This window comes from Vipera ursinii (genome assembly GCF_947247035.1).
Source record: "Vipera ursinii genome assembly, chromosome: 1".
Taxonomy (NCBI): Eukaryota; Metazoa; Chordata; class Lepidosauria; order Squamata; family Viperidae; genus Vipera; species Vipera ursinii.
The window spans coordinates 188519339-188536348 of record NC_139512.1 but is presented as its reverse complement, the minus strand read 5'-3'; the positions used below and the strand labels follow the sequence as shown (position 1 = coordinate 188536348).

Below are 17010 nucleotides of genomic sequence, written 5' to 3'. Positions count from 1 at the left end.
AATTATTATATTAATAATGTTTTCCTTGTTTTCAGTGCTTTTTCCATTCTCCAAGCTATTATTATTTCACTTAAAACTCAATATTGGACAAATGTAACTGTGAACAATATCAAGTGCATGTATGTGCGTTTTAATGACCCATTTTTTTACCTAATTAGTGGTCTGTTTTATTAGGACAACATTGCAGAAAGATCATGTTGTGCAGTCCCATGCAAATGTTCCGGACAACGGGGAGACAGAGGATTTCCAGGGACAGTTGGACCAAAGGTGAGATGTTTAACATGGATTTTGCAGTTTATAATAAGGCATCTATGGCAATGGGCTGGATCTGTTCCAAGGAGAAATACAAAAGATGCCCAAGGTTTTGAACTCACTTGCAGCGATCCTCTGGATCCCAGCATTTCTTGTATAGTGATCTCTATTTTGTGCTCATGATGTCTTATCTAGCAAGCATGTTTACATCTATGATGTCTGTTTTATGTACTGTATTTAAATTTCCAGTGTTAAGATTGATATGAATTTTATTTCAGCACATTGTTTATCAAAAGCTTTTGACTCAGAATTTGAAGCTGCTAGAGTTAGTTTTGATACTCATTGCCACATTTCACCTGTGCTTGACAGAAATTGATGATTTAAAAAATAGAATGCAACTCTATGGAAGGCTTTGCTATGTAGGTGAAACTCTATAAACAAATTATATATTGATCTGTGCATTACAGATAGAGATATAATTTTAAATGAATGAGATAACATGAATGTTCCCAATATATATAAAATTGGAAAATCCTACCAGTGATTGGAAAGGGCTAGATTTAAAAGATAGCACTGAGGCACTGATCATAGCAGCATAAGAAAAGGCAGTAAGCATCATATCTTTAGAAGCAGGGGTCTACCACACTAGACAGGATCCAAGGTGCATCCATATGCAGAGACCCCAGAGACAGTCCAATATCATATTGGCAGGATGTAAGATGCAGGCAGGAACTGACCCAACCAAGTTGCTGCACTGTATCCAGAAACATCTGCACGGTGTATGGCCTTAGATTCCCAAACCCTGATGGGAGATCTCACAGAAGGTCATGGAAAGTTATAGGCTAAGATCCTGTGGGACTTCCAGATCCAGATGGACAGACAGGTACTATCCAATCAACCAGCCATAGTGGTAGTAGACAAGGAGCAGAAGACAGCAGCAGGGATAGATATAGCGGTGCCAAGTGACAGCAACATCAAGAAGAAGGAGTATGAGAAGCTGAAGAAGTTCCAGGGACTGAAGGAAGAACTGGAGAGGATATGGAAAGTAAAGGCCAAAGTGACCTCAATGGTGGTAGGAGCACTTGGGGCTGTGACTCCTAAGCTGGGAGAATGACTCCAACAGATCCAAGAATAACCATAGAGCTCTCTGTCTTGAAGAATGCAGTCTATATCTAAAATGCACATGTGTGTGTGTGTGTGTGTGTGTGTGTGTGTGTGTATAACCTCAAGCTTTTTTGAGATCATATTCAGATATTTATTGCAATGAGTTACTATATTTTCTTTGTAAAAAGGCAGATTATGTATTGAGTTTAAAGATAAAATATAGGATATTCAGAATACCATCTTAAATTTATCTATAAATATGTGTCTCTGTTTTAAAGGGAATTCCAGGGGAAAATGGCTATAGAGGCTATCCAGGAGATGAAGGTGGACTGGTGAGTAAATGTTTCTTAATAGCTGAACTTCTACTTGCAGTAGCAAAGAAAGAGGATGAGAAAGTCATCAATACTTTTGCTCTGAAGAGCAATGGAGGAGAAGGAGGAAGAGGAGGAAGAGGAGGAGGAGGAACATGGTACCACAACATTAGTGCTGCAACAGTCTTTTGTTCATGATGAGCAGAATATTAGCAACATTTTGCTTTTTTCTTCCATGCTACATATAGATTAAAGCATAGGCTGTCTTTTCCTACCTGCTATGCATAGTAACCGAAGATCTAAATCTTATCTATAGTTTTCACATGCTGCTTATGTTCCACATGAATCTGGAATCATGTAATGCCAATATACTTATAGAGATACACACACAAAGAAAGACATGCAGACACAAATACACACCAATGTCAAGATTAAATGTGCCATTAAGAGACATGTTTCTTAACAAAGACAAACAGCAGGGCATTAGGGTGTCATATAAAACATTATAACACTACTATCCAATGCTGAAAAGCTAATGTTAAGCTAAACAAAGTTCTCTCTTATGGAAATCAAATGGAGATAGCTAAGGAAGCAATAATCATGTTCTTTTGCATCTAAAGCACAAGGTATTTCCCTAAAAAAGAAAAAAAACAAAGGGGAATGGGTGTGGGTAAACTCCCCCACTCCCTCCATCCTGCTTTGTTCGGGTTTCATGTCATCAAGGATTAGGAAGCCTCTTAGTGGGGACTTTTTAAGGAGCATATTGGGCAGATTGTGACTGCATCTATGTGAGGAGGAGAACTAAATGTCCTCTCAGAACTGTGTATCAGAAATACTTCCTCACTGCAATCCGGCTTTACAATTTCAATCAGTGCACACAGAAGTTTTTCTAAAGGTTATTGCTAGTTGGGAAACGTTTTTTTTTTTGAGAGCACTGCTATTGAGGTTGGAGTCACATATTTGCTTCAGACAAGCTTTGGAATGGAGTCCATTATTCTGATATTGCATTTAATATGTCTCATTGCCATTCTGGAGTCCGATCGAATTTTGAGAGGGTAAGTGTGTGTGTGTTTGGATGAAGGATGTGAAAGAGAATTTGCCTCCATGAAAGAAAGTGAGACCCTATGGCCATGCCCATTGCAAGTAACTGGATCCCAATGGCCCTGGATCAGATATGATCTTTGGACTGAAATTCCTTGCAATTGCCTGTCTTGCATTATAAAAACTGTATACTTTTAGTTTTAGTTGACAGGATTGTATGAATGTAGCATGACAGAAATGTTCCATATTCTAATAATATCCAATGTAATATTCTTGTTATAGAATCTGATATCTCCTTTCCTTTCTAATATTCATCCATTTTCTTTAACTGCTAACATTCAGAAATATGTTTGTGACTGAATAGGATCCATGCTGACTCTCGTACTTTTTTCTTTTTTGTCAAAGGGTGAACGTGGACCCCCTGGGATAAATGGAACCCAAGGTTTCCAAGGCTGCCCAGGTGAAAGGGGAATGAAGGTAAAGGAAGAGAATTCGGCTCTACAGAAGAAGAACACATACTGTATAGACATCTCAATAGACACCAGCCCACTTTATACTAGTTCGCTACAGTCATGTAGCATCTGGTAGCAAATTAGTCAATAGTATTGTCCAAATACTTTTGGGGGTGGGGTGGGGAACTGGTGGGTGAAGGTAAGCTCTGAGAAGGTAAGCTCTGAGAGTCAGAAAAGAAAGTTTCCAGATGTTAGAAACAGAATATATTTATTGAATTTATCTTAACCAATCATAGCTTACACATCTTCCCTCATCTGTGTTATGTGTAGTGAGATTTCAGTGGAATTCTTTTTTTTGTAATAAAGTGTATGCATCAAAGTGTGGACTTTACAGATAAATTGAGACTTTCTTATTCATTGAGAAACAATCTTTTTTGCTGGGTTTTTTTCCTATTTATTTTTGTCTTCTATTTATTTTGAGGTCATTCCAACCTTTCCTTAATTTTATAGAAAAATGGAGACAGTTCTAACTGTGATGGTTATCTGAATATTTTTTGACTACTCATTTTCCTCTGTAGCTGTAGGTTTTGAGGAATTGAATAAAATTTTAATTAGATAAATGATAATTCTTTCTTTTTTGTAGGGGGGCCGTGGATTCCCAGGAGAAAAGGTATATAACAATTTCAATATAATATAAGAAAAAAGAATACAATTTCCCTGCCTTATACTTTTCTCATTGTCAATTGTACCTCAGTATTTCCTTTTTGGGATTATAATAATTAGTTATTTTCTTTGATTCTGTAGGGCGAATTAGGGGAGAATGGGCTTGATGGAATAGATGGAGAAGAGGTGAGTCATTTGAGTTACTTCTGGACTAATAAAGAACATGAAAACACATTTCTTTCTGGTTAGAACTTATTTCAGTAACACACTTTGATTAATAAATGCAATTAATCTGATTGCTTTTGCCAGGGAGAGAGAGGCTTTCCAGGTGTTCCTGGTGAGAGGGGCAGCCCTGGTAGACAGGTAAGCATTTATTTTTTTTGTTATTCCAAAACTTCCAAGAATTGAAAAGACAAAAAACTCCAAACAGCCAAAAATGTATTGCTTGTTATAGAGCTAAAAGAGACTTCTGGGAAATCAGCAAAGGTCTGAGATATTTTTGCTTTCTTCAGTAAAGCCCTAACTGGAAAGGCAAATCACAGAGGCATTATAAGATGCAGCCCAGTTGTATCTCTGAATAGGCCATTCACTGAAAAAAAATAGAAATGACTGGTCTAGTATCCTTTCTGCTGGTTATTCTGCTGCTAGAAATATCAGCCAGGGCAAGGTGAAAGTCACATTAATTACAGGATTCCATTGTTATGGGTAATGGTTTTGATATTATGGAAATAATTTTTTCATAGGGTGGCAGAGGAAGCAAAGGAGAAATAGGAGACCCAGGTGACCATGGACTTCGAGGCGATCCGGTAAATATGTTGAAAGATACTGAGATGTTTATACTTTAGATTTCTAATTCTAGGAACAAAGAAAAAAAGAAAAAAGGGAGAGAGATTTTTTCTTTATCTCTTTTTTCCTCTCCTTTCTCTTTCATATTTACTCTATATTTTTTGAATGTACTCATTATATATGTAAACTCTTTTAATAATTACTATTTTAAAAAAGATTTAAAATTGCAGCGGATTTAAGATGTTAACTATCAGAATGGGCAGGCTTGATGCTTGCAACAATTACCTTACTATTATTGAAATATTGAGATCTGTGAGGTAAAAGGGTGTAAAATCAGGGGTCAGAAGAGCAGTACAGAGCACTTCAAAGCACATACTGAGGCTAGAAATTGTTTTCAGAATTGAACTACCACTCAACAATCCACTTCTATTTTTTTCTGTCTCCTCCATTTCAGAATCTATTGGCTGTTTATTAAAGACCAATCCCTCTAATGGGAAGTTGGACAGGAAGAAGCATCTGCAAAGATGCATGCAATTGATTTCTAAATTTGTATCTGCTCTGAGCTGGAAATAGTTGGGCAAAATACAATCTCATGAGTGGGGAAATGTCCAAAGGGAAGGGAGTGGCAGAACCTGGAGGTGAAGTAAAACGAATTAGAATCAGCCTAGAATCTCTACATAGCCATACATGGACAGTCAGGGGTGTCAAATTGCCAGCCCACGGGCTAGACACATCAACAGGAAACCACACCTACCCCATTGCCAGCAATGGAGAAAAAACTCCGATATGTTGTACAACTTCATGTGACGTCACAAGTTTGACATGTCTGGACTAAGTCCACCCCTCTTGAATTCTGTTTACCCTTATCCTTAGGTTCCTTTGCATAGGCATGAACTGTAATAAATCAGTTTAACTGGAACTTCATCTGTGGTCCTCTGACCTGTGCATCTTTGCCCTTTCACATTCAATACCCCAGAAGACAAGCTTAGGATAAAAAAAGATCCTGACAAACTTGAACAATGGGCCCTATCCAACAAAATGAACTTTAATGTGGAGAAAAGCAAAGTTTTATGTTTAGGCAGGAAAAATCAAAGGTATAAGTACAGATGACGGGAGACCTGGCTCAAAACAATAACTGTGAGAGGGACCTTGGTGTTCTAGTGGACGATCACTTGACTATGAGCCAGCAGTATGCAGCTGCAGCCAAAAAAGCTAATGCAATCCTGGGTTGTATAAACAGAGGCATAGGATGAAGCTCATGTGAAGTATTAGTACCACTTTATAAAGCCTTAGTAAGGCCATACCCAGAATACTGCAAGCAAGTTTGGTCACCATACTACAAAAAAGATGTTGAGACTTTGGAAAATGTTCAGAGAAGAGCAACTAGGATGATCAAAGGCCTAGAGACTAAAACATATGAAGAACAGCTGCAGGACTTGGGTTTGGCTAGTCTAAAGACAAGAAGAAATAGGGGCAACATGATAGCAGTATTCCAGTATTTGAGGGGCTGCCATTAAGAAGAGGGGGTCAAATTATTCTCCAAGTCACCAGAGGGCAGGATAAGAACAATGGTTGGTAACTAATCAAAAAGAGAAGCAACCTGGAATTAAGGAGAAATTTCCTAACAGTGAGGACAATTAACCAGTGGAACAGCTTGACTTCAGATGTTGTGGGTGCTCCATCACTGGAGATTTTTAAGAAGAGACTAGACAATCACTTATCTGAAATGGTATAGGTTCTCCTGCTTGAGCAGGGGGCTGGACTAGAAGACCTCCAAGGTCCCTTCCAATTCTATTCTATTCTATTCTATTCTATTCTATTCTATTCTATTCTATTCTATTCTATTCTATTCTATTCTATTCTATTCTATTCTATTCTAATTCTCAGTTTCTTCCAGGTGAAAGGCAAAATTTTCACCAGTGCAATTTTGGGCCATAAAAGCCTTAAACCCAAAATTACTCTGCTTTCTAAATCCAAGCAAACCAGAATCTGTCCAATAGGCACAGGGAATCATTAAAGTTATCTTTCCTTGTCTATTTCCCAATGTAAGTATGTTAGTTAGCTGAAGCAAATTATCAAACAGGCTCAAAGTATTCAGTGATGTGAACAAGGTCTGTGTGTCAACACTTCTGCGTAAGGATTTATCTTCCTGTAGTCTAATGCATCCATGTGTTTAGAAATGTTACAGAGATGAAGAAGGCCCAGGGTTACCAGATAAACCTTTTGGATATGTCAGGATTGAACACAGTCTTTCTCTGAACTGTATGCATCAATGTGTTATAAACATTTATAACTTTTATCTCACTCTGCTTGGTTTTCATTGTTCGGGCTGCTTCCAGGGTACTTTTGGAACGGACAGCAGTGACAGAGGACCCAAAGGCGAAAAGGGAGAACTTGGATCAGCGGTAAAATATCAATCCTTGGATTTGTATGAGGATTAGACAGAGATACTACCTGGCTTGGCAGGCTGTCCTAGAACCTCCAAAATCAAGTCCAGGTTGCCTTCGAGAATTTAATGCAATCTAATGACTAGACTAATTGCCTTACCAAGAAGGAAAGTAAAGCAGCACGAGACTATGAGACAATTAACCAGTGGAACAGCTTGCCTTCAGAAGTTGTGGGTACTCCATCACGGAAGGTTTTTAAAAAGAGATTGGATAGCCATTAGTCTGAAATGGTATAGGTTCTCCTGCTCAAGCAGGGGGCTGGACTACAAGACCTCCAAGATTCCTTTCAACTCTCTTATTCTGTTACAGATATTTTGGTTTTCTCATAATAGAAATGGGAGGGATGAGGAATAAAAGTTAATCAATTAAAGATATAATCAATCACTAGATCAGATCAACTGGCCAGATCAGCTAAGAAAACAACATAGAATAAGAGATTAGAATAAGAGATAAATAATTTCTCCATCTCAAGTTTTCCCATCCTATAAAATACTCTATTTGAACTAATGATGGCACAAGTGCTAATATAAATCCTACCTTGTTGTCTCATAATATTTTGTGAAAAAAAGAAAAATATTTGGCACCAGAGCTTTATTGAGTTCTAGAATTGGAATGAAGTGAGGTCAGAATCTTTCTCAATTACCGCGTTCCAGGATTCATTCATATCCACAACATAGACCTAATTTAAGAGAAGAAAAGAGAAATTTTCAAAAATACTTTCTACTGAAATGTTTTTTATTGTCCTGTTGTGACTTACACTTGTCTCTTATTTAATGATAAACAATTTCACTGTTCTGTATTCTTATAGGGAGAGCTTGGAAGAAATGGACCACGAGGTGATGCAGGAGGAGCTGGAAGAGATGTGTGTATTATTTTCCCTGCTGTTTGATTTACTAATAATAGACATGTGTGTGTGTGAGTATGTATGTATGTATGTATGTATTATCAAACAGGCTCAAAGTATTCAGTGATGTGAACAAGGTCTGTGTGTCAACACTTCTGCGTAAGGATTTATCTTCCTGTAGCGGTGGCTCAGTGGGTTAGGACGCTGAGCTTGTCGATCAGAAGGTCGGCAGTTTGGCGGGTCGAATCCTGAGTGCCGCATAACAGAGTGAGCGCCTGTTACTTGTCCCAGCTTCTGCCAACCTAGCAGTTCGAAAGCACGTAAAAATGCAAGTAGAAAAATAGGGACCACTCTGGTGGGAAGGTAACAGCGTTCCGTGCGCCTTTGGCGTCTAGTCATGCCGGCCACATGACCATGGAGATGTCCTCGGACAAGCGCTGGCTCTTCGGCTATGAAACGGAGATGAGCACCGGCCCCTAGAGTTGGAAACGACTAGCACGCATGTGCGGGGGAACCTTTACCTTTACCTTTATGTATGTATGTATGAATGAATGTATGTATGTATGTATGTATGTATGTATGTATGTATGTATGTATATATTTCAAATGTTTGAATACTATGCTTTATCAAATTTAGTTCCTCAATAATTTAGAATAATATAGGAACGAACACTTTAGGCAAGATCTCATAATTGTATGGGATTATGCACTGAGATTCACACTTTAAAATCTAATATATTTGCTTAATTTCTAATGTTTTGATATTTACTAAACCAAATAGAGAAATTGAGGTAAGTAGTGAGGAGAAGAGGAATATAATCAATGAGGAAAAGAAAGTCAATAAAGACTGATTATTGTGTTGCACTTTTGTCAATAGAGTTGCATCATGAGAAGCTCATGTAGCATCCCTTGAATAAGTGTCTGAATAAACAATATTGACTAATTCATTGGCTTTGATTTGAGATGATGTGACTTAATGTGATGCAAAACTTTGATCTGGATAGAGAACTAGGAAAGATGGTACAATGACATTAACAGTTTTGTCCCTGTGATAAAAGAGCCCCTACTTTCACAAGGAACAATATAAAATGAAGATGGAAAGGTACACATCTTGATTCCGGAAGGGAACTGGGGAAGAAGGGAATAAGGATGCCAGTTGGGATGGAACCATGCACAGTTGTTACAAAATTATGTTTAAGAATTAATGATAATCAAGGGCGGAAGATTCTCTCAGTGTATTGCATCATGTTGAGAAATAGAGCTAGAGCTGGGTCAGGTTGTGCACAAAATGTCTAGCACAAAATATACTGACTTTGCAATGGAAACAAAACATTTGTTTTGAGTGTTTGTTTCAAAGGTAACTCAGCAGAACACTATTTTTTTGGTGTTCTGACTGTTCTGACAACTGGGATCAGTCGTGTCCCTGCTGTTGTTGATTTAGACTCAATGGGATGTTACACCTGTGGAGCACTGAGGCAAATATAGAAATTAGACAAATTCAAACTTCTTGCTGTTGTAGTCACAAGATGCTGAGCTTGATTCTATGGTATCTTTATCATTATTTTTATAAGACAGAAGAAGATAGCTTGAATGTCTGCAGCCTGCCTGGGAAATTATTGTTTTGTGTGTGCACATGTGTGTTTCTGATTGTTATGGGAAGTTATAGTTAATGGGAGCAGATGGGTAAGCTGTATATATACTTTGCTTCATTTATTCAAAAAGTTCTCTGTATAACATTTGCATTGATAGTTTTTAACTGCAAACTCTATATGGTGTTGGTTTGATTATTTGTTTAGTATCTATTATATTATATATTATCTGTTACTAATATTGAGCTCATGTTATATTTAAAAATACAAAGATTCTAAGTTGGGTTAGAATGATGAAATTTATTGAACTTTGGTATGTGGGTGCTTTCTGGACATACCTTGGTGTCTTGTGTTAATGTTTGTTTTATTAATACAATTAAAAAGAACTAGCAGCTCATTTCTTGTAACCAGGAATCACTCCTTTGTACAAACAAAAACATCTACCAAGATGGAGTCAGTTGCTGAGCTTCCATCTGACTGGCTGAGAAGAGGGGGATAACACACCAAATCTCTTGCTTGGTCTTGCTAAATAGAAGTTAGTGTTTTCAAAGATAAAATAGCACGAAAATAAACCTAAATAAAAAAATTAAAATCTAAAGAAAAACTCATAAACTCATAAAGAAGAGATTCTTTAAAAATATTAAGCAGATTTGTTAGTTCTTCAATCCTCAACAACCTAGAGAGTTTATTTAAATAATTTAAACGACATGTATTTGTTCTACCTGTTAAGAAGGAGAAAGGCTTTTGTGTAGTAGATTCTAATCTGAACAGATTTTTCAGTAGGTAATAGAATTATATTCCCCTTGTTACCTATGGCCAGTATATCAAAATCCCTCGTTTCCTGGTTAAAGCACTCATGACATTTTAAGCTGCATTCAGATGGAACCATCCAGCCATTTTGTTCCATGACAACAGACCTAAGTCAAAACAATCCGAATTTTTGAGAAAGTCTGTTCGGTTTCAGTCTTGAAAGAAACATTTTTCTATTCTGTGCATACTAGGGCCCAATCTTATTCATACCCCTTTCCACACTTTTAAGCATCAATCTTCTCCTTCCTATAGCATTTGGCTGTTGAAAGATAGAGATTTTCAGTTTGGGTATCCACAAGAAAAAATCCCCAGAGAATAAAAAGCTGTAGGTAATTATTAAAATAGAAAAATAAATATGTTTCTAGTGATACCTCTGCATAACAATGAATGGCTATGCTGTATTTATTTCAAGGGAGCACTTGGCAGAAGAGGACCACCAGGGATCAAAGTAAGTATTATGTTTTTACATGGTGTATGCTTGTGTTATGTACCATATGTGTCTTATAAATATTGTATACATATATAGTAAGGGAAGTGAGGATAGCTAAATTTAGTAATATCCTTATAAAAGTTGAAAAATTGAAAAATATAGAATATTGTGGTTTTTTTAATTCTCGGTTGTTAAATAACTTTGCATTTAGGAGAATTATTGAGAAGAATATACTTACTCAGTTCACCAGAGTGTTTCACATAGAGAACCATTTTAGTATTCTTTTGGGGACAAATAATGTATTATTTTTCAGGTATAAACATGCATGCAAAGTATACAGTAGATATATTTCACAAACATTTATTTGAAAATCTGCTTATGAAATTGTAATAAGCAAGACCTTTAGTCTAGTAGGGCAACTTAGTTGCAATTCTTTACTTATTTATCATGTTTATATGGCTTCCCATTTCACAACAGTGTAACTCTGGGCAGCGTATAAAGTTAATTAAAAAGAAAAATCAATAAATATATAAAAACAGTTATCATCGAAACAATAAAGAACAATGAAAAGCCCAGAAACAGAGATGACAATGTTAGCCACAGTAAGGGAGTCATTGCAATATCTACCTGATCTTTATTCTACCTTTCTGCTAAAAAAAACCTCATTACTGTACTATAGGCACACAGTACATGTTTTTGTATGCACTGTAGCCTCATAGCAACTCTGTAAATTAGGTTAATATAGAATATTTGAAATTCTGACTGGCCCACAGCTGTCCATGAGTTTTGTAGACATAAATGTTTAAGGAGGCTGAGATTTTAAATCAACTACGTAGGTAATCCCAGAGGAAAATAAATTTAAAACTCAAGTAGTGTAAAAGACTGCATCTGAAAGACATTCCATCCACTGACAGAACTTAATTTCATTTGACCCTCATGCCCAAAGAAAATGCAAAGAAGAATGCAGCTTTTAACTGAAATCATATAAACATAAGAAAATGCCAGTCTGCTTAATTAAGCAGTAGCTATGTAAAAGCTTCTCTCTCTCTCCCTCTCCTTCTCCCTTCCCCTTCTATCTCTTTATCTACCTCTACCTCTACCTCTCTTTGTCTATATCTGTCTATGTCTATGTGTCTGTGTCTGTCTGTTTGTCTGTCTATCTCATTATGTTCTCCATTCAATTGTTTTAATTTCTTAGGGAAATAAAGGTGCCCTTGGCTCACTTGGATTTAATGGGGAACAAGGAATTAAAGGTCCCCAGGTGAGTTTTTGCAGCTCATTTTCAAAAGTAGGGAAACGACATTGGGGTACATTGAGTGGAAGGGGACAGGGGTTGTGTTAATCCATAGAGCAAAAGCAACAACTATTTCAATAGTAATTTATTGATTAAATTTCTAACTAATTTATAGCTATCAGTTTAATTGCAAAAAGCTTTTGTAGATTATTTCTGATTGTATCAAAACCATCAAGTATTATCTTGAGTTGTCAAATATAATAGTTTACGATGGGTATTAATTTATGGCCAGATCTCTCCAAAACAGCACCTAAGAAACAGCACCTAAGTAGGCTACAAAAGGAGATTAAAGATAATATTGTGTAACTCTTTATATAAATAAAATAAAATAGAATAGCATAAAAAATCAAGGTAAAAAGGGAGAGAGAAGTTCAGCACTGTACAATCTGAAGCCAGGAATCCAAAAGATCATGAAATGCAGCCCTCAAATACATGTAGGAGATTAAAAAGCTACCAGTCCTCAACAACAGTTGAATTTTTTGGGGTCTTTCTGTATATGTGTATGTATAAAATTGTCATTTGAAGTTATTAGGAGTGTTACTGTCTTCCACAGAATTTAGATTCATAGACTTGGAGGTTATATTAGAGGTCATGTAGTCCAACCCTCTACTCAAATGGATTTCTTAATCATAAAGAATATTAACTAATGATGTTAAGAATGCAATAGAATTACTAAATCACATGTAAAACATTGCAAAAATATTGGATCTAGTCTTTTGTACATGCATGTTTTCTAGTGCAGGGATAGGCAACCTTGGCTCTTTTATGACTCGTGGACTTCAACTCCCAGAATTCCTGAGCCAGCCATGCTGAGGGGAAAGGGAGAGGTTTCCAAGCTGAGCCATGCTGGCTCAGGAATTCTGGGAGCTGAAGTCCACAAGTCACAAAAGAGCCAAGGTTGCCTACCCCTGTTCTAGTGGCATGACATCTGATTCATGTAAATGTGCACACTAAATGAAAGTAGTATTATATTATGTTATCTTCTATTGTAATACAATTGTGAGGATTTATTTTTGATAGATGGGAAACTGTAAATTCAATCATTTCTGTTCATTCAGTAATAACATAGTACTGTGGCTTTGGGAGTTGATCTCACATCTTAGTTCATAATAAACTTGTACTTCAAGAATGTACCAATTTATCAGAACTTTTCTGTTTCAAATATTTAATTTTGCTTATTTGTACAGGGATCACCTGGCACAACTGGAATCCCTGGCCTTCAAGGAGAACTTGGCCTCCCTGGTCAGAGGGTAAAATTAGGTTTTTCTGTCATCAAGGATGTTCTTAAAGAGCAAATTGTAAACAGTCTTAGATGGGGAAAAACTCAGTGATTATTGTCTGTTTCTAATCATCATCAGATGTGTGACTGAAGAACAGTTTAACATCAGACAGCTGTGGAAATAGTAGAAAATAATTTTATTATGGATCCTGTTGGGAGTCAATTTCTTCTCATCCTGGCAGGAAAGAAGTCTAGATAGCACTTTTCATTAACAAAAGCTGCAAAGTCATATGATAATCCCAGTATGCACTTGGTTGGCCATCTGACCACTCCAGAAAACACAACAAAAAGCAGTGTCTGCATAGGCCTTTGTGGCTGTGAGGTTGTCAGGTGTCTTTCCTGGTAAAACAGAAGATTAAACCATAGCCCCCTGATATCTTGATCACTTATAAAGTTAGGTCAGCCTCAAATGGCCCAGCATTTTTTTCTTTGAAGTTTTAAGAGAATTTGCTCTGCAAGTGGGCAATAACAAGGACCAGCATTTGGAGGCCTCCTGTCCCCAAAACAGAAGTAACAAATTTTCCTCCAATCCTCTTTTAACGCTATCAAGTTAACGGCCATTGCCTTGCTTTTGGCAAGAATTGAACAATGCCCTGGGTGATCAACTACTTCCTTTTTGTGAAATAAAAAATCAAGATCCTATTGCAAATCTTCATTCAGTCTGCTTCATTGGAGACTCCTGGACCTCTTGTTTGGCAAGAGGGAGAAGACTTTCTCATACTGCACTTTCACTATACTGCATGGGATTTCATAGACTTTGATCATGTCTTGTCAAAGTCACCTGCTTCCTAAGCCAAAGAGTTGCAATTTTCTAGCCCTGTTTCAGAAAGTATGTCTAGACATCCTGACATTTTTCTTGCTCTATATATCCTTTCCCGTTGTATTAGTCCAGCTGCAGGCTTTTTCCACAGTGGTTCCTGCTCTATGGAAAAATCCTCCCTTTGGAGATTAGAATGGCTCCAATCTTGATATCCTATTGTAAGGGCCTGAAAACCTGGCTATGTTTCCAAGCCTGGGGCACTGAATATATCAAAGGCCCTATTTCCTGGCTGTGTTGCTAACTGACCAAGTATCTTGGCTGCTGTGTATATTTATTTAATTTTTTTAAATGTTTTTAGTGGTTTCATTGTAATATATTTTTGAATTGTAAGCTGCCTAGAGTTATTGAAAGGGACGCGGTGGCTCAGTGGGTTAGGACGCTGAGCTTGTCGATCAGAAGGTCGGCAGTTTGGCGGGTCGAATGCCGAGTGCCACGTAACAGAGTGAGCGCCTGTTACTCGTCCCAGCTTCTGCCAACCTAGCAGTTCGAAAGCACGTAAAAATGCAAGTAGAAAAATAGGGACCACTACGGTGGGAAGGTAACAGCGTTCCGTGCGCCTTTGGCGTCTAGTCATGCTGGCCACATGACCACGGAGACATCCTTGGACAAGCGCTGGCTCTTTGGCTTTTTAACGGAGATGAGCACCGGCCCCTAGAGTCGGAAATGACTAGCACGCATGTACAGGGGAACCTTTACCTTTTACCTTAGAGTCATTGACTAAGATGTGCAGCTATAAAAATTTAACAAATAATAAATAAATAATATGTGACAATAGGAACTGTATACAGCAGGGATGTCAAACTGGCGGCCCACGGGCCAGATGCATCACATGCAGACCATGCCCACCTCAGTTCCAAAAAGGCAAAAAATGTTGCGATACATCACGATATGTCACATGACATGATCAAGTTTGACACCCATGGTATACAGTATTCCAGATGAGAATGCATCATGCATTTCTGTAAGGACATTACAATGATGGCAGTTTTAATTCTGCCCCTTTCTTGATTATCACTTGTGTGGAGCTTGCCTTTTTCATAGCAGCTACACATTGAGTCAACTTCTTGAGGTACCTATTATGTACTCAAGATCATTTTTATGGTTACTTATAGGCAGACCTCATAAGTGTGGACATGAAGCTAGGGTTCTGTTGCCTGCTTTGAACTGAATTCAATTTGCTATAAGTTTAACAATTCACATATTTAACGAGTTATTTATCTTTATCATCTCTTTTGACCCTCTTTACCTTAAACAGTTTGGCATCCCAAGCCAGTATCATTTATGAAGAATTGAAAAAGCATGGGGCCTTGAAAGTCCTTGCTTTATATTTTCTGAAAAAAATGCCTGTTCATTCCTACTTTTTGCATGTCATTTTTAATCAGTAATACATAAAAGGACAAGGATTTTTATTCCATGAAAACATATTTTACTGAACAGTCATTGTTAAGTGACTTTGTCAAAGCTTTTTTTGAAAATCTATACAAATCTATACAGGCTTGCTTCCATTCACAGGCCTATTGTGGGAATCTCAGAAAACTTTAGAAGGCTGATCAGGCAAGATTTATCTTTACACACTGATTTTTACATAGCAAGGCTTGTTCCTCTATATTCTTAGGGTTTTTTCCCCCTCTTTAATTATAATTTCCATAACAGTTAGTAATATGCCCATCCTATAATTTCTTTTTCTGTAGGGTGCTGGTGGCCCAGTTGGAGTTGTTGGGGAGCGTGGTAGGTCTGGTCCTCTTGGTAAAAAGGTTAGTTTTTTTTAAATAGTTCTAATAATTACTAGTTAAATGACAGAAATGGTGGCAGTTGAAATAAACCTTGTTTTCACTATCTCCTATATATCTTTCCAATCTTAACTACTACATCAAACTGGATCTCAAAAATATGTCTATAGAAACTAAGAATATTGTTAAAATCTTTAAATATTTGATTAAACTTTCCCATTGGAATGTTAAAAAGCGTATTGTATCTTGTTTAATTTTAAAATAGGTAAAAATGTAAGCAATCAAATATAACATGAAACCACATTTTAAAAACACTTGCAAATGGTATTTTTCTTTCCCCAACAAAGTACATGGGGAAATGCAAGTTTAATGGTTGACATTTACTCAAAGAGCACTGGATTATTTATCGCTCCTATTATAGCAACTTGGAAGTTCTCCTGAATTCAGAGTTCTGCTTGAAGAAGCAGCTTCAGCTGGTGCACAATTTATGTTTCTCTGTGGATGAGAAGCTTTGGTGACAGTAACTCACTGAAATTGGATTACTGTACTGTAGTACACATATTACTTGGGCTGTCTTTGAAGATTACCCAGAGATTTCAGTGGGTACAAAATGTGGTAGCTTCCTTGCTGACAGATGAAATTTGCCTTAGCAGGATCACACCTTTGTGGTAGATGCTATATTGGCTCTCAGTAGATTTTTGACTGCAATGCCTTTAAAGTTTTGAATGGCTTGAGGCCCTGTTACCCATAGAACCATATTCTCTGAGGAGAACCTGTCCTCTTCTGTGCTTAATCCAAGAATGGTTCCTTTGGATTCCTCCCTGTGGGCTGTCAGGATAGGGGGAGTCCAGAGACAGGTTTACTCAGTGGCTCCCCACTTCTATGGAAAAGCTTCCTCCTTGAGATCCTCCACTATTGATGAGCCAGCAGTGTGCTGCAGCAGCCAAAAAAGCTAATACAATCCTTGGTTGTATAAATAGACGCATAGAATCAAAATTACGTCCAGTATTAGCACTTGGAATACTGCATCCAGTTTTGGCAACATCTTGCAAAAAAGATGTTGAGACTTTGGAAAAAGTACAAAGTACAAAGAAGAGCAACTAAGATGATTAAAGGCTTGGAGACTAAAATATATGAATAGTTGCAGGATTTATGTTT

General features: G+C 37.3%; 1 protein-coding gene across 1 annotated transcript in view; it reads left to right on the top strand.

The window, feature by feature from the left end:
* COL6A3 (collagen type VI alpha 3 chain) overlaps positions 1–17010 on the top strand; it is a 124179-nt gene that overhangs the window by 66775 nt on the left and 40394 nt on the right. The window contains 13 exon segments of the mRNA XM_083350726.1: positions 175–267; positions 1635–1688; positions 3114–3185; positions 3804–3830; positions 3965–4009; positions 4133–4186; positions 4567–4629; positions 6949–7014; positions 7865–7918; positions 10712–10747; positions 11928–11990; positions 13211–13273; positions 15814–15876. Of these exon segments, the coding sequence (XP_083206852.1) occupies positions 175–267; positions 1635–1688; positions 3114–3185; positions 3804–3830; positions 3965–4009; positions 4133–4186; positions 4567–4629; positions 6949–7014; positions 7865–7918; positions 10712–10747; positions 11928–11990; positions 13211–13273; positions 15814–15876 (753 nt within the window).